General features: G+C 43.5%; 1 protein-coding gene across 1 annotated transcript; it reads left to right on the top strand.

Moving 5' to 3' along the window:
• The first annotated feature begins 72 nt into the window (after positions 1 to 72).
• On the top strand, positions 73 to 27,546 carry LOC106567824 (gap junction delta-2 protein). The gene is made up of 2 exons (XM_014137590.2): positions 73 to 1,423; positions 25,918 to 27,546. The coding sequence occupies exons 1-2, from the start codon at positions 1,347 to 1,349 to the stop codon at positions 26,771 to 26,773; spliced, it is 933 nt and encodes a 310-aa protein (XP_013993065.1). The 5' UTR covers positions 73 to 1,346; the 3' UTR covers positions 26,774 to 27,546.
• Positions 27,547 to 27,964: the final 418 nt, after the last annotated feature.

Below are 27,964 nucleotides of genomic sequence, written 5' to 3'. Positions count from 1 at the left end.
GAGCACACTCGAGAAGGAAAGAGGGTAGCGAGAGAGAAAGAGAGTGAGCAGGTCTGAAGGTGGGGGGGGGGGGTGGCATGCTTACGGAGTGTGACATTGATAGAGCGAACCAGAGAGAGAGAGCGCGCAGAAAGGATAGGGAGGAACAGGAGTGAGACCTAGAGAGAAATAAGTAATCACAGAGAGAGTGAGCTCAACACACAAACACAAGGAGAGGGGGAAGAAGGAAGTGAGGAGAGAGAAAGAGCAAAGTGAGTAAGAGATTGAAAGGAGAGGAACGAGATGATGGAACCCAGAAATAGTTTTACAGGAGGATAGCCACTCATCCCTGCTTTCTGCGGTAGACATGACTCCAGGCGGAGGACTCTGCTGGAATTAGCTAGAGGGACGATACAGGACAGCAGGTCTGCAGCACCACTGCCTCGGTGTATGCAGCAAGGCAGTTGATTTGTTGGGAGTGTGTCAGTGTGTGTGTGTGTGCAAGTGGGCTTTTTACAGTTTCTTGTGATTGGGGGAGGAGCCACCATTTCTCGTGACAAGACAATTCAGTAAGCTTTACTGTGAATGCCAGGAGCTTTATTTGCAAATGTGTTTTTACATTCTAGCGTAGTAAATGCAGTAAGAATCCCAGGCAGTGACAGTTGTCATAGAGTTTTTGTGTGTGTGAGTGTATCTACGGCTCTGCATGGAGGTGAGCAGAGGAAGGGTCAGCTGGGTGCAGTGTGCTGGGTTTGAGGAGGAAGGTTATAGGGAAGGTACTGAACACAATGCAAGGACAAGAGCTTCGCACTGATGGGATGGAGTTCATATGAGGTACCAGGAGAGCCCTGGGTGGAGGAAGGAGGAAGGAGAAAGAAGGGGTAGGGAAGAGAGAGAGTGAGGGGGAGAAAAAGGGGGAGGAAGGAGATATAAAGGAGGGAGAGAAGGAGAGCGAGAGAGTGAGCGAGATCATGGCTGTCAGATACAGTGAGCTATAGTATAGATCTGTGTGGTGCGGCAGGGGGAGGACGAGCTTCACTGCACAGGGAGGGGGAGAAAGGGAGGGAGGGGGAGAGAGGAGGAGAGGCAGACGGCACCGCTCCTCTGCCAGAAAGGGAAGAGCAGAACGGGACCGGACCGAGGGAGGACACACACGTTCACCCCCACACAGTCACTCCTACAGAGAACCATTGGCCAGGTCAACGAGTAGAGGTCAGGAGAAGCTGGTGTGGGACGGGGGCGGATGCGCCCCCTCTGGCTGGGGACTGTCAGGAGCGCTGAGCCCAGGAAGAGGGGAAGGAGGAGGGGAAGGAATCGGGGGAGAGCCCCAGAGCCCCGGTTCCTCTGTAGGTTGAACCTGTCTTTCGATGACCATGGGGGAGTGGACCATTCTGGAGCGGCTGCTCGAGGCTGCTGTCCAGCAACATTCTACCATGATTGGGAGGTAAGACTTTCCTGCCACTCATCACCTGTGTGTGTGTGTGTGTGTGTGTGTAAAAGTTGTTTTTATTCTTAATTTTTGCATGTTTGTGTGATGATTGTGTTTTTCTGATTGAAAGTGTGTGTGTGTCTCAGCAGTAGCCTCTACTCTTTGCCTCCCCTTCCCTCCTCTGGAGTGGGTCTAGGGTTTCTGGGATGATGGTGTTGATGTGAGCCATGACCAGCCTTTTAAAGCACTTCATGGCTTCCAACGTGAGTGCTACGGGGCGGTAGTCATTTAGGCAGGTTACCTTCACATTCTTGGGCTAAGGGACAATGGTGGTCTGCTTGAAACATGTAGGTATTACAGACTCTCAGGGAGATGTTGAAAATGTCAGTGAAGACACTTGCCAGTTGGTCCGCGCATGCTCTGAGTACACGTCCTGGTAATCCGTTTGGCCCTGTGGCCTTGTGAATGTTGATCTGTTTAAAGGTCTTGCTCACATCAGCTATGGAAGCGGGATCACACAGTTATCCAGAGCAGCTGGTGCTCTCATGCATGCTTCAGTGTTGCTTCCCTCGAAGTGAGCACAAAAGGTATTTAGCTCGTCTGGTAGGCCATCATTAGTTAAGGGACAAGCTAATTGAACATAATAAATAGCTGGTATTAGAAGGCATTAGGGTTAATTAATGTTGATTTCATCTATTGGCACTGGTATTGATGGAGGGGCATTGGGGGATCTCTAGTAGAAGAGGAGAGAGAGATATACCGAGACAGAGGACAGAAATGGAAGTGTGGAAGAGAGCAGAGCAGCATGAGTTGAAGGTGGAAAAAATGAGTCTGAACTTGGATGAGACGAGATTGCTTTTTGTGTAAATTGAGGCTGTCAAGTGAAGTCTCTGGTTTTGTATGTTCTCTAGTTATAGCAGTGTAGTGGCAGAAGGTCATGCATGAACAGATTGGAGTCTTATTAGCAGTAGAGACATGCATTGAGGACAAACATTCTGTAATAGATGATTTTTTTATCTGGGGTGTAAAAAATCTGCTTCATTGTCTCTCGCCTGTGTGATTAGTTAAATTCAAAGTGTGATTTTTCCACCCATTAACCACAATGTGAGTTACTGGTAAACTGCACTCACCATCTGTACGGAATAATCACACACACACACACAACATTGCCAATTCCATATGCTTGCTTACCCAGTGAAACATATAGCTGTATGATTTGAAGTACAGTCCAGTAGAGAAGAAATCTAGTGCACTCTCTCTTTCTGTCCTTCCGTGTTGAGCTGGGGAGCTTGGCTACTTGTGTTAGCATGGAGGCCAACTGAACTGCTGTGCTCATTAACCTCGACCCCAGGTAGTCCCCTGCCGCTAGGGCAACGCCTGACCTTCTCTCCCATCCGTCTCTCTTGTGTGTGTGTGTGTGTGTGTGTGTGTGTGTGTGTGTGTGTGTGTGTGTGTGTGTGTGTGTGTGTGTGTACATAATGTCTATCAGAGTGTGTGGCTAGAAGGCTATATACAGTAGAGGAGAGTGGGGTAAGTCGTGCCAAAGGGTTAGTTGAGCCACCCCTTGTTTCTAGGAAACCATACACAAAATCAGTAACCAAATGTTTAGGAAGAGGTTGTCATTTCATGGAGTCTGTGAAGGAAGAAGCCATATGTGGAAAGTGGTAAGCAAGTTAGGTCCAAAAAACTGATTTTCACAAAGTTAAATGAATGTATTGTGTTATAAGTTTCATGATGCTTGTATCTAAACCAAAGTAGATAGTTTAAATAACGTGTTATACATCAGTTGAGCTACAATATGAGGTCCTAAACCTAGCATGAAAGTGCATCCTTGTAGATTCGTGGGCTAATATAGTAAAAATAGTTGCTTTAAGGTAAATTGTGCCATCTGTCCAGGGGAAAGTTGAGCCAATGGCTAATCAATATACCCCATACAAATGATGATTACATTTTGTCTGTTTTATGCATAGTATTTTGAAGACACCTCACATTCATGTGATTACTCAAGTTCAAATGATGACAAATTTATTCTTCAGTTGGGTTCGCCCCCTTCTAGGCCACAATTTAAGTGTTTTCTTCCCAGGTGAAATGCAAGGCATTGTCACTGGGATATGAGGTTACACCAGGGCCTGAGCTTATGTTGAAAGTGTTTTTAAAAAGTACAAAGTGTTAGAAATGTGTCCCCATGTTAACCCCATCACTATGCTCAATGTACCCCATACCCGGGGTAAATTGTGCCAAGAGACCACTTTTTTGCCAAGCTAAGTTTTCAAAACTGTTATGTTTACATGAATTCAGATTATTTCCAAGGATACACAACACCCTGAAAAATATCTAGATATCTTTGTTAGAAAGAATACTATATTTCTCTTGATGTAATAATGTTGAATGTATTACTATATCATTTAATTTGAAACTTTTCTTCAACAATGTGCGTTATGAAGATATTTATGTATTACTATTTATGTATTGCTTAGTTTACTAAACTTCAGTTACATAATCACCTAAATAATCAAATCGGAAGTGATTATTTAACTTGAGTTTACATTTTAGTCATTTAGCAGACGCTCTTATCCAGAGCGACTTACAGTAGTGAATGCATACATTTCATACAATTTTTTTTCTTCTTTTGTACTGGTCCCCCGTGGGAATCGAACCCACAACCCTGGCGTTGCAAACACCATGCTCTACCAACTGAGCCACACGGGACCACGAAACTGAGCAATACATAAATAGCCTCTTCATAACGCAAATTGCTTAAGAAAAGTTTCAAATGAAATCACGTTGACAGATAATTATGAGGTTTTCACTTTGGACAGTGCTTTTGCACTATGAAGCTGTCGCCCTCAATAATGTTCAAGGTGTTAAATGTAGGGTTGTGGTGTAGTATCACTATAGTCATTTTCTTTCACGTTATTCAGCATCATATGGTGCATATGGTTTGGGGTCATGCTAGAGTAGATCAAAGTTCAGAAAGATACAAATCAAGTAGACCACACAAACAACAAAACCAAATAGGTGAGAGTGTATAGCATAGGAAGTTGGTGGCACCTTAATTGGGGAGGACAGGCTTGTGGTAATGGCTGGAGTGGAATCAGTAGAATGGTATCAAATACATTAAACACATGGTTTCTGTGTGTTTGATGCCATTCCATTTACTCCATTCCAGCCATTATCATGAGCCGTCCTCCCCTCAGCAGCCTCCACTGGTGTATACATATCTCTCCATGTGTCTGAGTGCCATTCGATTGATACACGGGATAAGGGATCTGAATTTTCTTCACATCTCCTTTGAGTTGAGATCAAGCCTCTGTTTGGCAGCTGGAATCATTGATAGCCTGTCTGGTGCAAAAGATGAATAAACCAATCACAGAATTAATCAATGAATGAAAAAATTCAGAAGCAATCATTCAGAAGCAGAGACAACTCTCTCAATTTGTCTGCAGCGTCTGACAGAGAGCATTATTAATGCAGACATGGACTTCTGTTCATGTCTTTTATACTTAATCTGAGCGCTGCTGTTGATCATGCATTTTACAGGCCCGACAAGAAAGGCTTTACCCCATATCAAACATATTTCAAGACTAATACTCGTCATGCTAAATTTCGGTCAATCCTTTTATTAATTGTCACATCTTCCTCTGTAGCATCTATATGTGTGGTGTAAAAGGCATTGTGGTGTTCCCACATTCTATACCAGACGTGAGAAATAGCGAGAGACCAACTCTCTCGCTATCTCTCTCAGAACGATCTTCTTTACCCTAACCAGTCAGGCTTGAAGACGGGTCATTCAACTGTGACTACTTTTCTCTGTGTCAAGGAGGCTCTCCGCTCTGCCAAAGCTGACTCTCTCCTCTGTTCTCATCCTCCTAGATCTATACACTGCCTTCGAAACCATGAACCATCAGATCCTCTCCACCATCTCAGGGCTGGGTGTCTTAGGCTCTGCACACTCTTGGATTGCATCCTACCTGGCAGGCCGCTTCCACCAGGTGACATGGAGAGGATCTGTGTCTGCACTACATACTCTCACGACTGGTGAACCACAGGGCTCGGTTCTAGGCCCTCTCCTGTTCTCTCTATACGCCAAGTCACTCGGCTCCATCATATCCTCACGTGGTCTCTCCTATCCTTGCTATGCAGATGACACTCAACTACTTTTCTCCTTCCCCCCTTCTGACACCCAGGTGGCGACACGCATCTCTGCGTGCCTAGCAGATATCGAAGCTTGAATGAGAGCCCACCACCTCAAGCTCAACCTTGACAAGACAGAGCTGTTCTTCCTCCCGGGGAAGGCCTGCCCATTCAAAGACCACTCGATCACAGTTGAAAACTGCACGGTGTCCCCCTTCCAGAGGCAAATATCCTTGGTGTAAACCTGGACAACACACTGTCATTCTCTGCAAACATCAAAGCAGTGACTCGCTCCTGCAGATTCATGCTCTACAACATCTGTAAAGTACAACCCTACCTCACACAGGAAGTGGCGGAGACCCTAATCCAGGCACTTGTCATCTCCTGTCTGGACTACTGAAACACGCTGTTGGCTCCCCACTTATGCCATCAAACTCCTGCAACTTATCCAGAACGCTGCAGCCCGCCTGGTGTTCAACCTTCCGAAGTTCACCCATGTCACCCCGCTCCTCTGCACACTCCAGTGGCTTCCAGTCGAAGCTTGCATCCACTACAAGACCATGGTACTTGCCTACAGAGCAGCAAGAGGAACTGCCCCTCCCGACCTTCAGGCTATGCTCAAACCCTACATCCCAACCCTCCGTTCTGCCACCTCTGGTCTCTTGGGCATCCCACCCCAGGTCCGGCTCAGCCCAGTCCAAGCTCTTCGGTGTCCTGGAACCCCAATGGTGGAACCAGCTTCCCCCTGAACCTAGGACAGCAGAGTCCCTGCCCATCTTCTGAATACATCTGAAACCCTACCTCTTCAAAGAGTATCTTAAATAATCCAACAGCACCCCCCCCCCCCACATCACCTTCTCACACCGACCCCCCCCCCCCCTCCCCCCCAAATAAAATGCCTTTTGTGAACTAACACTCACTTACACTTTCTTTTGAGAGTGTCTGCTAAATTACTCAAATGTAAAATGTAAATAAGTGGTAATGTGAATTGTGAAATGGGTGGCCCTATAGTGCACCCCAGATATTGGTCTCCTATTTGATGTCTGGGAGTTTGAACATTTTATCCCTCGGTAGCCTAGATAGATTCCTCTGGTTGCTCCTGTAACTTGGTCAATACTGCTGATGTGGACATGACGGTATGTTGTCAATGATCCCTTAGTGTTTGGGCCATGTTCAATCTGTTTGGCCAACAGAACTGTCTGTTTAGCCTCTAGACATTAGCGGTAACTGATATCTCTGTGCTGGTCCATTCTGCCTGAACTTAGATGCTTATAGCTATTACAGCTATGGGACTAAGTGTTTAGATATATGCAGTGCATTTGGAAAGTATTCAGACCCCTTTACTTTTCCACATTTTGTTACGTTACACCATTATTAAAAAATTGATTAAATAAAATAAAATCCTCATTAACCGACACACAATTCCACCAAATTTTTTTTTTTTTTTTGCAAAAAATAAAAACAGAAATACCTTATTTACATAAGTATAAGACCCTTTGCTTTTTGACTCGGAATTGAGCTCAGCTGCATCCTGTTTCCATTGATCATCCTTGAGACTTGGAGTCCACCTGTGGTAAATTAAATTGATTGGACATGATTTAGAAAGGCACACACCTGTATATATAAGGACCCACAGTTGACAGTGCATGTCAGAGCAAAAGCAAGCCATGAGGTCGAAGGAATTGTCCATAGAGCTCCGAGACAGGATTGTGTCGAGGCACAGATCTGGTGAAGGGTACCAAAAAATGTCTACAGCATTGAAGGTCCCCAAGAACACAGTGTCCTCTATCGTTCTTAAATGGAAGAAGTTTGGAACCACCAAGACTCTTCCTAGAGCTGGCCGCCTAGCCAACCTGAGCAAATGGAGGAGAAGGGCCTTGGTCAGGGAGGTGAACCCAATGGTCATTCTGACAGACCTCCAGAGTTCCTTTGTGGAGATGGGAGAACCGTCCAGAAGGACAATCATCTCTGCAGCCCTCCACCTATCAGGCCTTTATGGTAGAGTTGCCAGAAGGAAGCCAATCGTCAGTAAAAGACACATGACAGCCCACTTGGAGTTTGCCAAAAGGCACCTAAAGGACTCTCAGGACATGAAAAACAAGGTTATCTGGTCTGGTGAAACCAAGATTGAACTCTTTGGCCTGAATGCCAAGCGTCACGTCTGGAGGTAACCTGGCACCATCCCTATGGTGAAGCATGGTGGTGGCAGCATCGTGCTGTGGGAATGTTTTTAAGCCGTAGAGACTGGGAGACTAGTCAGGATCAAGAGAAAGATGAACGGCGCAAAGTACGGAGTGATCTTTGATGAAAACCTGTTCCAGAGCGCTCAGGACCTCAGACTGGGGTGAAGGTTCACCTTCAAACAAGACAATGACCCTAAGCACACAGCCAAGACAACGCAGGAGACGCTTCGGGACAAATCTCTGAATGTCCTTGAGTGGCCCAGCCAGAGCCCGGACTTGAACCCAATCGAACATCTCTGGAGAGACCTGAAAATAGCTGTGCAGCGATGCTCCCCATCTAACCTGACAGAGCTTGAGAGGATCTGCAGAGAAGACTGGGAGAAACTCAATAAGACTTGAGGCTGTAATCGCTGCCAAAGGTGCATCAACAAAGTACTGAGTAAAGTGTCTGAATACTTACGTAAATGTGAAATATCAGCTTTTTTATTTTTAATAAATTAGCAAAAATTTGTAAAAACCTGTTTTTGCTGTGTCATTATGGTGTATTGTGGGTAGATTAATGAAAAAAAAAACAATTTAATACATTTTACAAAAAGGCTGTAACATAACAAAATGTGGAAAAAGTCAAGGTGTCTGAATTCTTTCCGAATGCACTGTACATAGTGTATACAGATTGCCTGGCTAACCAGACTCCTTGTTCCAGCAAATGGTATGCCCACAGTTAGTTTCTTCTCATCAATGAGACTGGATCTGAGTACCTCCCCGACCCTTCACTGAATGCGAACACATTCAGGGCCATCTGATTAGTGCAGAAACCGATGGGCTGGGCCAGAGCCAGATACAGCAGTAATTGGCTTTGATCCTCTGATTGGTTAGAGATGATCCTTTAACTTTGTTTTGTACAACGCCCCTCGTGCCCCTTGGCACCACAAATTACTTCAATGATGGCAGTCTCAGATGAAGGTACTGTATGTTGCCAACGACGAAGCAGCGGAAAAATTAAGTGTGTCGTCGGGCTAGCATACAGGAGTCTTATTTAAGCTACTGTAATGTGTTAGTGTAAGGCTGTGAAGTTGTGTTTCATATGGTCAGACTGCTATTTCAGAGAAGTGTTTCTGGTAAACTCATTATACATCAGGGTCCTGTCACCTGTGCATTGTGGGATTAGAAGGTATGTATATGTGACCGTTCTGGTATAATCCTGTTGACTAGATTATCTTCTGACTTCAAATCAAGTCTCTGCCTTCCTCCTGCCGTCACTGTGGTGTATACTCTGTGTGTTTGTACTAACTGTCCTCTATAACCTTTCTCTCACACACCCCCCCCCTCTTTCTCTGCTTCCATTTCACACACACACACACACATACACAAACACACAACCACCTGTGATCTCCCTTACAAAGCTGTAATGCGCTTTTCCAGGAGAGAAATAAGCCTGGGGGTTCTTGTATTAAATCAGATTTAAACACCTTGCAGGTAAAAGAGAAAGGAAGTGTGTTGATGCATCATTTTCACTGCAATGCTGTTGTGGGGACAGTGCCAGAGAGGAGTGGCGCGAAAAGAGGGGCGAGAGGGGATAATGGAGGACTAGTGGATCAGGGAGAGATGAAGCAATGGAAACGAGGAGATGGATGGATGAGGAGGAAAGGATAATGCTGCAGAGGCTGAGGAAAGAGAGGGGTTTGGAGCATGAATACACAGAGGAAGGAGGAGGAAGGAGAGGGAGGAAAAGAGGGGACGGTTCCATGTGCAGACGATCTGAGTAGGCAGCACAGGTTGTTATCATTATCAGTGGCATGCAGTGGTGGAAAAAGTACCCAATTGTCATACTTGAGTAAAAGTAAAGATACCTTAATAGAAAATGACTCAAGTAAAAATCACCCAGTAAAATACTAATTGAGTAAAATTCTGGAAGTATTTAGTTTTAAATATACTTAACTAAAAGTGTAAAAGTATAAATCATTTCACATTACTTTTATTAAGCAAACCAGATGGCACAATTTTCTTGTTTTTATTTATTTACAGATAGCCAGGAGCACACTCCAACACATAATTTACAAACAAAGCATTTGTGTTTAGTGAGTCTGCCAGATCAGAGACAGTAGGGATGACCAGGTTTTTTATTGTTCATGAATTGGACCATTTTCATGTCCTGCTAAGCATTTGAAATGTAACGAGTACTTTTCGGTGTCAGAGAAAGTGTATGGAGTAAAAAGTACATTATTTTCTTTAGGAATGTAGTGGAGTAAAAGTAAACGTTGCAAAAAATGCTTAAATAGTAAAGTACAGATACCGAAAACAACTATACTTAGGGAAAAGAATATGGGATTTTAACTAGCTCAAACACAAATTGAGAGTGGGAGCAAGAGAGATGGGGGGAGATGGGGGAGAGACAGAGAGACGGAGGGAGAGAGAGCTAGAGAGAGAGATGCATTTGCAGTGTGAAAGCCATAGTGTTGTAATGTAATCCTGCTCTCTAATCTCTGTGCTTGGTCAGGTCTTCATTCATTATGTTCTGCCACCAGAAATGAGCTGTGTCTTATTATGGAGACATGCTCCATATGAGATTAAATGGCATTTTCACTCTGGGTGTCCAGTATGTGCGGCTGAACATTATGTGACTCTGTTTTTGTGCCTTTGGTGTTAGTGCACTGTCCATAATGTATATGTTACTGCTAGTTCTGTCTGCATGCATGCCTATCTGTGAATGCTAGTATGTGTTTGAGATGTGTGTGTGTGTGTGTGTGTGTGTGTGTGTGTGTGTGTGTGTGTGTGTGTGTGTGTGTGTGTGTGTGTGTGTGTGTGTGTGTGTGTGTGCGATGTGTGTTTTCCCAGTGCATCTGGTGTCAGTGCTCAGGGCCGGTGTTGCCCCTTGAGGCTGACGGCAACAGCTGCTGTGTGGATGAATGTGTGTGAGAGCCTCTGGGAGAGCCAGGGCCTGCATGTCCAGCCAACACACCAGCTACTACATGAGCTACCATAGGATCTAACACTGGAGTTATAAACACACAGGTTAGACAGCCTACACATCAGCTAAACTGAAATATACTGTAGAAGCAATACAGGACAGCTACAGAGCATTTAGAGGCTATACATAAAATGCATTGGATATAATGTCTTCAAAGCTATGCAGTATTACCAACACACCATTCCAAGTATAAACCATTTTCACACTGCAGATATTTCAATAGACACTGGCTCTACACTCAGTTTACTGGCTGTTTCTACCTTTCAGCAGAACTTTAAGAGCTCTAGTAGCCTGCTCCGGTTTGTGATTATAATGTCATCCTAAATCCAAAGATAGCTTTTGAGACTCAATTATCCACTTGGGCTGCAATCAGACATGCTCTTTAGCTGGATGAGCTAATTGGGTCTCCAGTTAGAGACCTGGCTGTGGTGGATCGCTAGAGGCTGCAGGGTGGTTCACATCACATTGCATACCAGCCAAGAATGCCTTCATCACTTGTACATTAATCTGGACAGGCTGTTTCTATAGTAACTCACAACTGTGTATAAGCACACTGCTTGCTGTGTATACTCATTATGAGCACTGATCAATTGCAATACATATGCATCGCAGATCTGGAGAAGGTAGACCTTGAAAAGTATAGTTTCGTCATATACTTCGAATCCTGTGGCTTTCTAGAGCTTTGATTATACCTGGCGCTAACCAGTGGTGCAAAGTATTTAAGTAAAAATACTTTAAAGTACTACTTAATAAGTAGTTTTTGGGTATCAGTACTTTACTATTTATATTTTTGATAACTTTTGCTTTTACTTCACTACATTCCTAAAGAAAATGATGTACTACATACATTTTCCCTGACATTCAAAAGTACTCGTAACATTTTGAATGCTTAGCAGGACAGAAAATGGTCCAATTTGCACACATCAAGAGAACATCCCTGGTAATCCCTACTGCCTCTTATCTGGCGGACTCACTAAACACAAATGCTTTGTTTTTAAATTATGTCTGAGTGTTGGAGTGAGAAGATTGTGCCGTCTGGTTTGCTTAATATAAGGAATTTTGAATTATTCATACTTTTTAATCTACTTTTGATACTTAAGTATATTTAAAAACAAATACTTTTAGACTTTTACGCATAATGAGTATACACAGCAAGCAGCGTGCTATACACAGTTGTGAGTTACTATAGAAACAGCCTGTCCAGATTAATGTACCAGTGATGAAGGCGTTTTTGGCCGGTCCCTTCCTGTATGCAAATTATTTGACAGATATTCAGGATGTGGACACAATCAGGACAAAGGACGAATGTTAGCACCAGGTATAGAACAGACTGTAGGGCACTCAGTGGGTCCAAGCAGCCAAATTCTGATCTTTTTTCCACTGATTGGTATTGTGACCAATCACATGAGATTTTGTCATATCAGATCTTTTTAAGAGCTTATCTGATTGGTCAAAATACCTATTAGTAAAAAACATCAGAATCAGAATTGGGCTGCCTGTTTAAACATAGCCAGTGTGAGATTGACTGATGTAAGACATGATCATTTTTCAGCAGGTCTTGCTGTGAGGGATCTGAGGCCGGAGCTTTGATGCCGTAGTAAAGCACTGTGTAGATGTGGGGCCTGGATCCCCATCCTTGATCTTCTGGACCAGTTAAAACAGTTCAATCAATGGCCTTGTGTACATTATGCCTTTGGCTTGAGTGAAGAGGTTTCAAAAAAGCAGGCGAACTTATAATTAAATCTTTTTGATCATCTGCAGTGGGCATCGGATATTCTGCTGGTGAGGGCCCAAGGGCCTTCCTGCCTTAATTTGCTCTAATGTATGGGCCTTTCTCTCTCTGCAGGGTTTAGCAACACTGATGTTTCTAGATGACCTTCTTCCACTGCTTTCTGCTAATGCAGCAATCTACTCCATGCTGATTATCCTGTTCCACAGCAGAATACCACACACACGCACACACGGAATCCCAAACCATCTCACACCTACACCCAGACAGTCCAACACTTGCATAAACCAACAGTTCAGTACTGCAGTAGAACTCACGCTGTGCACCACCATCACATATCCCCAGTCAAGCATTGCAGGAAAAGCAACCCTGTGAATTCTACAGAGTCTAATTGATGGTAGGGAACTTAATAACCTGTGCCTTTCTAAGGAAATACAAAACATGGAAATATCCAACCATATTCAATACAATAATATATTAAACAATATAGATGTAAACAGCAATGCACGGGGTCCACAGGATAACAGAAAGGACACAAGATCAGTTGGATAACAAAGCAAGCACTCTATCATGTAGGAACTATCTTCCTTTATATGCAATCAGTGAAAGTATTACTATGGTTATCTCTCAATACCACAAAGATGACACAAGTGAAGTATAGTGCTGTAGGGTGGTTTTGAATGCAGCAGGTAATAATTTTTAAAGTCAGTACTTAATATATTGAGTTTATATATCAATTCTGGGGTCAATTTGATGAATGGTTTATGCTTCAAATTTGTGAAATATTTTCAATGTTATTTTCGTGATATGTCCCATTGTTAATCTGCATAATTTAAATCTCACATTCATTTCGATGAGACAAAGTCCACTCGGTCAATAGTTATTGCTCTAGTATCCTATGTCACTGGTGCCAATGGCATCTATAGTGCCACCAACTGGTCTAGTGCAGTCATCTAAGGTTGCAGTGACTTTATATTCACACAGCTTCTAAGGACATATACAGTACCAGTCAAAAGTTTGGACACACCCACTCATTCAAGGGTTTTTCTTTATTTTTACTATTTTCTACATTGTAGAATAATAGTGAAGACATCAACACTATGAAATAGCACATATGGGATCATGTAGTAACCCAAAAATTGTCAAACAAATCAAAATATATTTTATATTTGAGATTCTTCAAAGTAGCCACCCTTTGCCTTGATGACAGCTTTGTGCACTCTTGACATTCTCTCAACCAGCTTCATGAAGTAGTCACCTGGAATGCATTTCAATTAACAGGTGTGCCTTGTTAAAAGTTAATTTATGGAATTTCTTTCCTTCTTAATGTGTTTGATCCAATCAGTTGTGTTGTGACAAGGTAAGGGTGGTATACAGAAGAAAGCCCTATTTCGTAAAAGTCCAAGTCCATATTATGGCAAGAAAAGCTCAAATAAACAAAGAGAAATGACAGTCCATCATTACTTTAAGACATGAAGGTCAGTCAATACGAAACATTTCAAGAACTTTGAAGTGCAGTTGCAAAAACCATCAAGCGCTATGATGAAACTGGCTCTCATGAGGACCGCCACAGGAATGGAAGACCCAGAGTTACCTCTGCTGCAGAGGATAAGTTCATTAGAGTTTCCAGCCTCAGAAATTGCTGCCCAAATAAATGCTTCACAGAGTTCAAGTAACAGACACATCTCAACATGAACTGTTCAGAGGAGACTGTGTGAATCAGGCCTTCATGTTCGAATTGCTGCAAAGAAACCACTACTAAAGGACACCAATAAGAAGAAGAGACTTGCCATTCTGCAGCTATACGCCATCCCATCTGGTTTGTGCTTAGTGGGACTATAATTTGTATTTCAACAAGACAATGACCCAACACCCCTCCAGGCTGTATAAGGGCTATTTGATCAAGAAGGATAGTGATGGAGTGCTGCATCAGATGATCTGGCCTCCACAATCACCCGACCTCAACCCAATTGAGATGGTTTAGGATGAGTTGGACTGAAGGAAAAGGAGCCATCAAGTGCTCAGCATATGTGGGAACTTCTTCAAGACTGTTGGAAAAGCATTCCAGGTGAAGCTGGTTGAGAGAGTGTGCAAATCTGTCATCAATGCAAAGGGTGGCTACTTTGAAGAATCTAAAATCTAAAATATATTTTCATTAGTTTAACACCTGTTTGGTTTCTACATGATTCCATATGTGTTATTTCATAGTTTTGATGTCTTCACTATTATTCTACAATGTAGAAAATAGTAAAAATAAAGAAAAACCCTTTAATGAGTAGGTGTCCATACTTTTGACTGGTACTGTTCATAAGGTTTGCATTCCAAATTTCATGGCCTCATGTCCATAGGTTCTGTTCTTTTAGCCTGGGTTTGATGTGGTGCCATCTAGTGGTGTAGTGTGGCCATCTTTGAATTCAGCAACTAAACATTATCAAATTCATTACAGGCTAATTCATTGAGTCTATATACTGTACCACATCTGGAGTCAATTTGACTTATGGTTCATGAGAAGATTTTACGAGTATGTTTAGCATTAGCATATGTGCTAACATCTATCTATAGGTAGAGTGCAGCCATATTTGAATGCAGCAACTATTTATATATGGTTCATGAGAAGATTTTTGAAGTATTCTTAGCATATTTTAGCATATTAGCGTATGTGCAAATACACATCAGCTAGTATAATATGGCCATCTTTGAATGGATCAACTTTAATTTCTTAAACTCTTCAGGGACTATTGTGATCAGTGCAAAGACCACATTTGTAGTGAATCTGACTTTTAGTCCATGAGAAGAAGATTTTTTACGATTATTTTAAGCATAGGCATAGTCAAAAAAGTTTATTGTTCATGGTGTCCTTATTTTTTGGAGATATCAATGCTGAACTTGACATGGTTTGTCACAGTAATGTCTCTGATGACCTCAAAAAGGTGAATGTTGTCAATGAAAATTAAAATAATAAGAATTCAGACAATAACAATAGCTTCGCTGTGAACCCCTATTGAGGCCTAATTGAACACATGTGTCATGTTGATTATAGGTAGGTTAGGAGATAGAAACCATTCAGTCCTATTCAGTGGGAGTTTGAACAGACAGCTTGAGTAGTGTAGTGTAGGTGTGGATGCGTACGGCTGGGCAGGGCCTGCTTCACTGATGCAGCACATAGCAGGTGTTTGAACAATCATGACAATCACTCATAGTGATAGCAGGACCTGGACCAGGCTGCACCAAGGGAACTGCTGCAAAACACTTGACAGTGCAGAGACTCTTTCACACACAGACTCTACCGTTGTCGAGATATATAGGGGAGAGTGGGATAAGTTGAGCCAAAGGGGTAAGTTGAGCCACCATTGTTTCTAGGAAACTATACAGAAAATGTATAATTTGACCAAATATTTAGGAAGAGGTAATCATTTCATGGGAAATGGAAAAAGTTAGGTTAAAAAATGAAACAAATTAATTTATTGTGATGCTTGTATCTAAACCAATATATATAATTCTATACATCACTTGGGGTCTTTCTAAGCTTCAATATGAGGTCCTAAACCTAGTGCATCCTTGTAGCTGTGTGGGCTAATATAGTCAAAATGTTTGCCTTGGGGTAAGTTGAGCCAATGACCATGGGGTAAGTGGAGCCAATGGTTGAGCCAATGCCAAGTTCAGAAAATGTACGTTTTTTTCTTCCCAGGTGTAATGCAAGGCATTATTGCTGGGATATGAGGTAACAACAGGGCCTGGCTTATGTTTAAAGGTGTAAAAAAAGGTGTAAAAAAAGTACAGTGTTTGCTAGGTGTTAAGCCTGTGTTAAAATATGCTTTAAATTATTAAATAACAAAAAACATATTGTGTTGAATTGTGTTTGGGAAATAAAAATAGACATGGTAATATTTCATTCATTACAGAAATGTGTAGGCGGCATAACTTACCCTGTCCCGTGGCGAACTTACCCCATACCCGGGCTAGGTTGTTCCAAGAGACCACTTTTTTTGGACAAGCTATGTTTGCAAAACTGTAATGTTTATATGAATTCTGATTATTTCTAGGGATACTCAACATCCTGAAATATGATGTTTTTGTTAGAAATAATACTATATTTCCCTTGACGGAGTGAAGCTGAATGTAAAAATGGCTCAACTTACCCCACTATCCCCTACAGAAGCTTGTATTGTTCTATTATACATTCAATACATTGGCAGGACAATCATCTGCTACAGCTCTATATATTCTCACATTTCAAAGCCCAGAGATACAGTAGGTATAATAAGGGTCTTTGCCATTGGCTTTTTGGAACAGGACACCAATTGCTTCTCATCTAGCAGTATCTGTCAAATGCCTTGCTGAAAAGAAACATCAATACCCATCACTTCATATAGACTAACCTCCATGTCCGGTCAAACCATCGAAGAGACAAGCACTTACAGTCAGGTCCATAAATATTTGGGCATTGACCAAGTTATTATTATTTTAGCTGTCTACCACAGCATATTGAAGTTGAAATTAAATAATGAATATGAGCTGAAAGTGCAAACTTTCAGCATTAATTTGAGGGTTTTCACATCCAAATCGGGTGTACAGTGTAGGAATTACAGCACTTTTTATATGTGGGCCCCCCCTTTTTAAGGGACCAAAACTAATTGGACAATTGGCTGTTCAGCTGTTCCATGGCCAGGTGTGTGTTATTCCCTCATTAGTTCATTTACAAGTAAGCAGATAAAAGGTATAGAGTTGATTTGTGGTATTTGTATTTTGAATCTGTTGCTGTTAGCCCTCAATATGAAGTCTGAAGAGCTGTCACTGCCAGTGAAGCAAGCCATCATTAGGCTGAAAAAACCATCAAAGAGATAGCAAAAACATTAGGTGTGGCCAAATCAACTATTTGGTACATTCTTAAAAAGAAAGAACGCGCTGGTGAGCTCAGGAACACCAAAAGGCCCGGAAGACCACGGAAAACAACTGTAGTGGATGACAGAAGAATTCATTTCCCTGTTTGAAGAAAAACCCCTTCAAAACTGTTGGCCAGATCAATAACACCCTCCAGGAGGTAGGCATATCTGTGTCAAAGCCAACAATCAAGAGAAGATTTCACCAGAGTAAATACAGAGGGATTACCACAAGATGTAAACCATTGGTAAGCCTCAAAAACAGGAAGACCAGATTTGAGGTTTCTTTAAGTTTAAAAAAACACCTGTACAGTTCTGGAACAACATCCTATGGACAGATGAGACAAAGATCAACTTGTTCCAGAATGATGGGAAGAGAAGAGTATGGAGAAGGGAAGGGAAGGAACTACTCATGATCTGAAGAATACCACCTCATCTGTGGTGGTGCGGCAGATAGCCTAGCGATTAGAGTTTTGGGCTAGTAACCGAAAGGTTACTGGATCGAATCCCCGACCCTGACAAGGTACAAATCTGTTGTTCTGCCCCTGAACAAGGCAGTTCCCTGGTAGGCCGTCATTGTAAATAAAAATGTGTTCTTAACTGACTTGCCTAGTTTAATAAAGGTTCAATTTAAAAACAAATCTGTGAAGCATGGAGCAGGTAGTGTTATAGTGTGGGCGTGTATGGCTGCCAATGTAACTGGTTCCCTTGTATTATTGATGACGTGACTGCTGACAAAAGCAACAGGATGAATTCTGAAGTGTTTAGCGCTATATTATCTGCTCTGATTCAGCCAAATGCTTCAAAACTTATTTGATGGCGCTTCACAGTGCAGATGGACAATGATCCAAAGCATACTGCAAAAGCAACCCAATACTTTGTTTAAGGCAAAGAAGTGGAAGGTTCTGCAATGGCCAAGTCAATCACCTGACTTGAATCCAATTGAGCATGCATTTCACTTGCTGAAGGCAAAATTGAAGGCAAAACACCCCAAGAACAAGCAGGAACTGAAGACAGCTGCAGTAAAGTCCTGGCAGAGCATCACCAGGGAAGAAACCCAGCATCTGGTGAAGTTTATGGGTTCCAGACTTCAGACAGTCATTGACTGCAAAGGATTTGCAACAAAGTATCAAAACTCACAATTGAATTTATGATTGTGTTAGTTTGTCCAATTACTTTTGAGCCCCTAAAATTGTGTGTGTGTGGGGGAGTGTACAAATTGTTGTAATTCCTATACGGATCATACAATAATGTTGACAAAACCTTTCAATTAAAGATGAAAGTCTACACTTCAAGCACATCTTCATTGTTTCCTTTCAAATCCATTGTAGTGGTGTCCATTGTGGTGGTGCCAAAATGATGCAAATTGTGTCACTGTCCAAATACTTATGTACCTGACTGTACATGAGAAAACGAGTGTCTGCATGTGTTTGCTTGTGTTATTCCCTGCATTCACGTGTGTATTGTAAGAGTGGGAGTGTGTAACAGTGTACTTGGCATGCATTTCACATCTGAAACACCAAATGCGTAAAGATCTCTTCCATTTTATTTTCAAACACAATGAGAGGTAGTGTAGCGTACACACTCACAGCTGCTCCAAACGGCCAGACGCACATGCCATCTTGCACAAACAAGGGATATACATGGATTATACACACACACATCCAAGTACACACACATGCACATACGCAAACACACACATACACACACAAACACACGCTTACGCAAACACACAAACACCCACACACACACGCACAAGGCCCAGGTGGTGTGAGAACAGTCCTGCAGCAGCATGCTGCTCTATTTAATCTGTACCACAGTAACACATGTTCTACCCTGTCTGCCTCTGCACTGCTGCCCTGCTAGGAATTTGTTCCATCACTATTTCCCTCTGCTTCAGCAGATGTTTTCTTTAATGAGTCCACGCTAAGGTAAACCCCCACTACCCTCCGTATTATTGGTCAACGTGCAATCATTGGAAAACAAACTGGATGATCTACGATTAAGACTATGCTACCAACGGGACATTAAAAACTCTATCTTATTTCACCGAGACGTGGCTGAATGACGACACAGATGATATAGAGCTGGCTGGCTTTTCCGTGCATTGGCAGGACAGCAGCTATGTCTGATAAGACGAGGGGTGGGGTGTATGTCTATTTGTCAATAACTGCTGGTGCACGATGTCTAATATTAAAGAAGTCTCGATGTATTGCTTGCCAGAGGTAGAATACCTCATGATAAGCTATAGACCACACTATGTACCAAGAGAGTCCCATCCATATTATTCATAGCGGTCTATTTGCCACCACAAACCGATGCTGGCACTAAGACCTCACTCAACGAGCTGTATAACGCCATAAGCAAACAAGAAATGCTCATCCAGAAGCGGCACTCCTAGTGGCCGGGGACTTTAATGCAGGCAAACTTAACCTGTTAGGGCTAGGGGGCAGTATTGACACGGCCGGATAAAAAACGTACCCGATTTAATCTGGTTACTACTCCTGCACAGTAACTAGAATATGCATATAATTATTGGCTTTGGATAGAAAACACCCTAAAGTTTCTAAAACTGTTTGAATGGTGTCTGTGAGTATAACAGAACTCATATGGCAGGCAAAAACCTGAGAAGATTCTGAACAGGAAGTGGCCTGTCTGACAAGTTGTTGTTCATCTTGGCTCTTTTTATTGAAGACTGAGGATCTTTGCTGTAACGTGACACTTCCTACGGCTCCCATAGGCTCTCAGAGCCCGGGAAAAAGCTGAATGATATCGAGGCAGCCCCAGGCTGAAACACATTATCGCGTTTGGATAGTGGCTGGTCAGAGTACTCTGAGACTCAGGCTCGTGCACGAGGGCACGAGATGTTTTTATTTTCTCTCTCTTTGTACGTATACACGCTTTCCCGGTCGGAATATTATCGCTTTTTTACGAGAAAAATGGCATAAAAATTGATTTTAAACAGCGGTTGACATGCTTCGAAGTACGGTAATGGAATATTTAGACATTTTTTGTCACGAAATGCGCCATGCTCGTCACCCTTATTTACCCTTTCGGATAGTGTCTTGAACGCACGAACAAAACGCCGCTATTTGGATATAACAATGGATTATTTGGGACCAAACCAACATTTGTTATTGAAGTAGAAGTCCTGGGAGTGCATTCTGACGAAGAGCAGCAAAGGTAATAACATTTTTCTTATAGTAAATCTGACTTTGGTGAGTGCTAAACTTGCTGGGTGTCTAAATAGCTAGCCCTGTGATGCCGGGCTATCTACTTAGAATATTGCAAAATGTGCTTTCACCGAAAAGCTATTTTAAAATCGGACATATCAAGTGCATAGAGGAGTTCTGTATCTATAATTCTTAAAATAATTGTTATGTTTTTTGTGAACGTTTATCGTGAGTAATTTAGTAAATTCACCGGCAGTGTTCGGTGGGAATGCTAGTCACATGCTAGTCACATGCTAATGTAAAAAGCTGGTTTTTTGATATAAATATGAACTTGATTGAACAAAACATGCATGTATTGTATAACATAATGTCCTAGGGTTGTCATCTGATGAAGATCATCAAAGGTTAGTGCTGCATTTAGCTGTGGTTTGGGTTTATGTGACATTATATGCTAGCTTGAAAAATGGGTGTCTGATTATTTCTGGCTGGGTACTCTGCTGACATAATCTAATGTTTTGCTTTCGTTGTAAAGCCTTTTTGAAATCGGACAGTGTGGTTAGATTAACGAGAGTCTTGTCTTTAAAATGGTGTAAAATAGTCATATGTTTGAAAAATTGAAGGTTTTGCCTTTTTGAGGTATTTGAATATCGCGCCACGGGATTACACTGGCTGTTGAGTAGGTAGTCCACCTTTACTCCACATACAGAGACACATACAAAGCTCTCGCTCGCCCTCCATTTGGCAAATCTAACCATAATTCTATCCTACTGATTCCTGCTTACAAGCAAAAACTGAAGCAGGAAGTACCAGTGACTCGCTCAATACGGGAGTGGTCAGATGACACAGATGCTATGCTACAGGACTGTTTTGCTTGCACAGACTGGAATATGTTCCGGGATTCATCCAATGGCATTGAGGAGTATACCACCTCAGTCACCGGCTTCATCAATCGCTGCATTAACGAAGTCATCCCCACAGTGCCCGTACATTTCCCAATAAGAAGCCATGGATTACAGGCAGCATCCTCACTGAGCTAAAGGCTAGAGCTGCCGCTTTCAAGAATTGGGACACTGATCTGAACGTTTATAAGAAATCCTGCTATGCCCTCAGACGAACCATCAAACAGGCAAAGCGTCAATATAGGTCTAGGATTGAATCCTACTACACTGGCTCTGACGCTCATCTGATGTGGCAGGGCTTGAAAAGTATTACGGACAACAAAGGGAAACCCAGCTGCGAGCTGCCCAGTGACGAGCTAAAGCCTACCAGACAAGCTAAATGCCTTTTATGCTCGCTTCGAGGCAAGCAACACTGAAGCATGCATGAGAGCCCCAGCTATTCCGGACTGTGTGATCATGCTCTCCGTAGCTGATGTGAGCAAGACCTTTAAACAGGTCAACATTCACAAGGCCGCAGGGCCAGATGGATTAACGGGACGTGTACTCATGCGCGGACCAACTGGCAAGTATCTTCACTGACATTTTCAACCTCTCCCTGACCGAGTCTGTAATACCAACATGTTTCAAGCAGACCACCATAGTCCCTGTGCCCAAGAAAGCGAAGGTAACCTGCCTAAATGATTACCGTCCCGTAGCACTCACGTCAGTAGCCATGAAGTGCTTTGAAAGGCTGGTCATGGCACACATCAACACCATCATGCCGGAAACTCTAGACCCACTCCAATTCGCATACCGCCCCAATAGATCCACAGATGACGCAATCTCAATCGCGCTCCACACTGCCCTTTCCCAATGGGACAAAAGGAACACCTATGTGAGAATGCTGTTCATTGACTACAGCTTAGCATTCAACACCATAGTGCCCACAAAGCTCATCACTAAGCTAAGGACCCTGGGAGTAAACATCTCCCTCTTCAACTGTATCCTGGACTTCCTGACGGGCCGCCCCCAGGTGGTCAGGGTAGGCAACAACACATCTGCCACGCTGATCCTCAACACTGGGGCCCCTCAGGGGTGCGTGCTCAGTCCCCTCCTGTACTCCCTGTTCACCCATGACTGCATGGCCAAGCACGACTCCAACACCATCATTTAGTTTTCTGACGACACAACAGTGGTAGGCCTGATCACCGACAATGATGAGACAGCCTATAGGGAAGATGTCAGAGACCTCTGACCAGGCCCACATTAACATTGACGGGGATGAAGTGGAGCGGGTCGAGAGTTTCAAGTTCTTTGGTGTACACATCACCAACGAACTATCATGGTCCAAATACACCAAGACAGTTGTGAAGAGGGCACGGCAACACTTTTTCCCCTCAAGAGACTGAAAAGATTTGGCAAGGGTCCCCAGATCCTCAAAAGTTCTACAGCTGCACCATCGAGAGCATCCTGACCGGTTGCATCACCGCCTGGTATGGCAACTGCTCGGCATCTGACAATAGTGCGTACGGCCCAGTACATCACTGGGGCCAAACTTCCTGACATCTAGGACCTATATACTAGGCGGTGTCAGAGGAAGGCCCAAAAAATTGTCAAACTCCAGTCACCCAAGTCATAGACTGTTCTCTCTGCTACCGCACAGCAAGCGGGCACCGGCGTGTCAAGTCTAGGACCAAAAGGCTCCTTAACAGCTTCTACCCCCAAGCCATAAGATTGCTGAACAATTAATCAAATGGCCACCCAGACTATTTACTTTGACCCTCACCCCTTTGTTTTTACACTGCTGCTACTCTCTGTTTATTATCTATGCATAGTCACTTTACAAATGACCTTGACTAACCTGTACCCCCACACATTGACTCGGTACCGGTACCCCCTGTACAGAGTCTCGTTATTGTTATGCCATTTGCTTGTTACTTTTTTATTTGATTACATTTTATTTACTTTTGTTTATTTAGTAAATATTTTCTTAAATATATTTCTTTAACTGCATTGTTAATTAAGGGCTTCTAAGTAAGCATTTAAGGGTAAGGCCTATCTATACCTGTTGTATTTGGCGCATGTGACAAATATAATTAGATTTGATTTGAGCTTTCTCATTTTAAATCTGCCTGTCTCTTACCTTTATCTAGGTTTATTTCACTTCTCACCCCCCCACACACAATTCTTGTTTCTCTTACTCCCTCGACTCTCATGTTCCTTTCATCTCTTGCTCTCCTCTCTCTGAGCCTCCGCACTGACTGGTTCAAAAGGTGGTTGCTGTGGTAACCGGCTATGAAGAGTGGGTGTGGGGCTAATTTTAAAGACACACCAGGGTCTCCTTTGACACTTCGCTATTAAAAAACTAGAAGAGAGAGGGAGAGAACAGGAGATATGGAGGGGGAGGGACAGAGAGAGAGAGAGAGAGAGGGGGAAAATGACAGCACGTGTTCAGCAGTGCTACAGACTTTAATTGACTGGTAGCTGCCTATGGCATGTAAATGGAGGCTATCTAAGCTGCTTAGCTACAGTGGAAATGGAGGTCTGCATCTTCTGAGGAACTCTACAGGCTAGTGGTCCAAATAAAGTGCACACACTCAATCGATGTCCCATTGAACACTTCCCCAATATTGTGTGCTAAATAATAAATACACAGAAAGGGAGGGAGAAAGAGCAGGAGAGACGGGGCATTCCTCCAGGGCAGCACTAGCAGTGGATTTTAAACATAGCTGATTTGGTTTCATTTGGTTTACATATCCACTGATTCCAGTGGAGCATATTGGTGTACATAAGGAAGCATAGATAAAGTACAGTAGTCTACAATATAATGCCGTTTAGATCTTGTGTGTCTGTGTGTGGATGTAGTAGTTCTGGGTAGATTGAGGAGGTGTGGGATTAGGCTCTCAACTCATGTCTCGAAAGGCAGAGCTGTGAGGGAGAGAGCTCATCTCTTATCTGTCTAATGTTGAAAAATGAATGGAAATGCTGGCTGGATAGGAGACAGGTGGGGTTACGCTCAGCCAGCAACATAATGGATATTCATACAGGGACCCACATGTTCATTATTCACAGTAATGACTGAGACTCTCCTTCTCTCCATCCTCTCCATCCTCTCCTTCCTTCCTCCTTTGTGTCTTAAATCTCACACACAGCAACACACACACACACGCACACATGCAAACAGACACAAACACACACACATTTTAATGTGTAAGTCTGAATAGTTTTTCTGTGAGTGTGTTGTTCTCATTCAGCTATGGAGTGTTGATGAGTGTGAAATCCCCTCATCTTGCATACCCACTGGGCACACACTGGTTGAAATGGAATCAATGTGGAAAATTGGATTAGAAAAAAGTAATCAACCAGTAATGTTTTCATCTAATTTCAAACAGCGTTGTAAACGTTGAAATTAGGGTAAAACTTCAATGTAAGTAAATACATTGACTTAATCTGACTATTAGGTTGTTACATCAATCTCATTTCAATATAATCATCAGAACTATGTATATGTTGAAATTGCATAGAAAATTCCACATAAAATGTAAAAATATTGTTCATACTATATTATATATACAGTAAATTATTAGGTGGTTGAAATTATGTTGAATTTTAGATTTGATTATAAATATTTTATTTTACCTTGTTCAAATGTTGATCGTAAAATGGTATATTTAAATCAACATTGTTTCAATGTCATGCTATCAACCCAAATAAAGAGGTATATTTAAATAAAATGTGAAGGCACAATCCAACGATTTCTTCCTGAACAGTGACTCCTACTGGTATATCAGAGGTAATGCACTTCAGTGAGACCGTCCAGATGCCTACCTCTATATACCCTGCTTAACTTTGGAAACAACTGTGCTCATTTTAGCTGAGCTATCAACACATTTGGACCTTGATGAGATTCCATACTGATTACTTTTATAAAATCCAATGTATTGTCTATATTGATTCCACGTCACAATATGTTGACAAATTACGTTGGAACTGAGTTGATTCAATCAGTGTGTGCACAGTCGGTAGTGTGTTCACGTGAGCATGCTATTTAGAGCACAACAACTCCACCCCTCCATACACTCTGCAGCAGCTGAGGGATTCGTCCACATGCAAGGAACACACACACACACACACACACACACACACACACACACACACACACACACACACACACACACACACACACACACACACACACACACACACACACACTACTACACACATCTGATAAAACTTGTCCTTGGTGTGAGAGCTGCTTTTGTCTCAATTGATTTGCTATGGTTGAGCTGAGGTACATAAGCACAGCCTTTATTGGCTTAAGACAAATGATGTCACTAACTCACACTTAACAAAAGTCAAATCCAACATGCAAACACAGTGCCGAGGCACTTTTACTGAATTATAATAGACCAGTAACATCATACAGTGTACTGTCAGTATCACAGTACTTACAATGATTCTTGTTCTGCTTTGTGACACATGTCTTACAGGGACATTTTAGACTCCTGATAACACATAACTGAAATGTTGTATTTTTCTTCTTCCCCCCCTTCCTTCTCCCCAGGATCCTGCTGACAGTAGTAGTGATCTTCCGTATTTTGATAGTAGGTATAGTGGGTGAAAAGGTCTATGAGGATGAGCAGATAATGTTCATCTGCAACACTATGCAGCCGGGCTGCAACCAGGCCTGCTACGACAAGGCCTTCCCTATATCCCACATCCGCTTCTGGGTCTTCCAGATCATCTTGGTGTGTACGCCCAGCCTGTGCTTCATCACCTACTCCGTACACCAGTCCGCCAAGCAGCGTGACCGCAGTTACTCCATCCTGCACCCCTACATAGACCACGGTCACGCAAGTCACCACGGTCGTGGAGGCGACCACCACGCCCGCAAGCTGCGCAACATCAATGGTATCCTGGTGCAGAACCCCGACAGCGGCAAGGAGGAGCAGGACCTGGAGGTCAAGGAGATCCCCAACGTGTCCCGGGGGCTCACGCAGGCCAAGAGCGCCAAGGTGCGGCGGCAGGAGGGCATCTCCCGCTTCTACGTCATCCAGGTGGTGTTCCGTAACGTGCTGGAGATCGGCTTCCTGGCCGGCCAGTACTTCCTGTATGGCTTCAACGTACCAGGGATGTTTGAGTGTGACCGCTACCCCTGTGTGAAGGAGGTGGAGTGCTACGTGTCACGCCCTACAGAGAAGACGGTGTTCCTGATTTTCATGTTTGCAGTGAGCGGCATCTGTGTGCTGCTTAACCTGGCCGAGCTCAACCACCTGGGCTGGAGGAAGATCAAGACGGCCGTCAGGGGTGTTCAGGCCCGCAGGAAGTCCATCTGTGAGGTGCGTAAGAAGGACGTGCCGCATCTGTCCCAGGCCCCCAACCTGGGCAGGACTCAGTCCAGTGAGTCAGCCTATGTCTGACAGAGGTTCCTCCACATGGGGGGACCTGGACTTCTGGACCAAGCAAGCTTTTTCTGGGGAGGACAAACACTTAGCCCAGCTCCCCCCATCCTAAGGGGCACTAACTCTATGTACACTGCAACATTATTCAGGAGCGCAGAGGGACTTCACATGGCCATATTGGAGGATTATTGGAGAGAAGAGCTTTTTGGACTCTACAAGAGAGAGAAAGTACGTCAAGGGCAGTTTTGTTGCTGTAACTAAAGTTAGATTTTAACTGTAGGGGGAGTTGTGCTCTGAATCCTAGGTGACACTAGGTGCCTTCCAAGAGAACACACTGGAAAAAGAGGACATAGGACTAATTACTGTAAGAATATGAAATAAGGATAGTTAAATAAGAAATGTCTCACCTAAAAAATTAGATCCTTTGCTTTTGCAAACGGTCAAACATAGTCCCTTAATTTCTTTATGTATGTGTGCATATGCAAGAATGTATGCCTGCACGTGTGTGTGCGAGAGAGTGTATATGCCTTTGTTCTGCAGAGTCAGAGCAGGGATGATGGGCGAAGTTGAGTTGCTGAGGGAATGAAAATAACTTTCTTTCAGTTATTTTCCTTCCCTGCGGCAGCTCCACTGTAAGGAGGAGCCAAGCAGAGGTGATGCACCTTTAAAAAAACGTCAAAAATCAACACTAAAACTACACCTCAGCACAAACTGGAAACCTCCTCTCCCCATCTCCACACCCCCAAGTAACACCCCCTCCTCTTCCCACACCCCCACTAGCACCCCCTCCTCTCCCCGTCCCCACTCCCCCAGTAGCACCCCCTCCCTCCGCTCCCCCACTAGCACCCCCTCCTCTACCCACTCCCCCACTAGCACCCCCTCCTCTCCTCTCACTGTCCCCACACATCCACTAGCACCCCCTCCTCTCCCCGTCCCCACTCCCCCAGTAGCACCCCCTCCCTCCGCTCCCCCAGTAGCACCCCCTCCTCCCTCCGCTCCCCCCACTAGCACCCCACTCCTCTCCCCGGTACTGCTCCCCCAGTAGCACCCCCTCCTCCCTCCGCTCCCCCACTAGCACCCCCCTCCTCTCTCCGTCCCCACACCCCCACTAGCACCCCCTCCTCTCACCATCCCCACACCCCCACTAGCACCCCCTCCTCTCCCACTCCCCCACTAGCACCCCCTCCTCTCCCTGGGACCGCTCCCCCA

This window comes from Salmo salar, chromosome ssa13 (assembly GCF_905237065.1).
Source record: "Salmo salar chromosome ssa13, Ssal_v3.1, whole genome shotgun sequence".
NCBI classification, from domain to species: Eukaryota; Metazoa; Chordata; class Actinopteri; order Salmoniformes; family Salmonidae; genus Salmo; species Salmo salar.
The sequence above is the reverse complement of the archived record's forward strand: the minus strand, read 5'-3'. Positions and strand labels throughout refer to the sequence as shown.

Coding starts and splice junctions, on each gene's coding strand:
- LOC106567824 (XM_014137590.2), top strand. CDS start 1,347: ATGACCATGGGGGAGTGGACCATTCTGGAGCGGCTGCTCGAGGCTGCT. Junction 1,424..25,917: donor CATTCTACCATGATTGGGAG/GTAAGACTTTCC, acceptor CCTTCTCCCCAG/GATCCTGCTGACAGTAGTAG.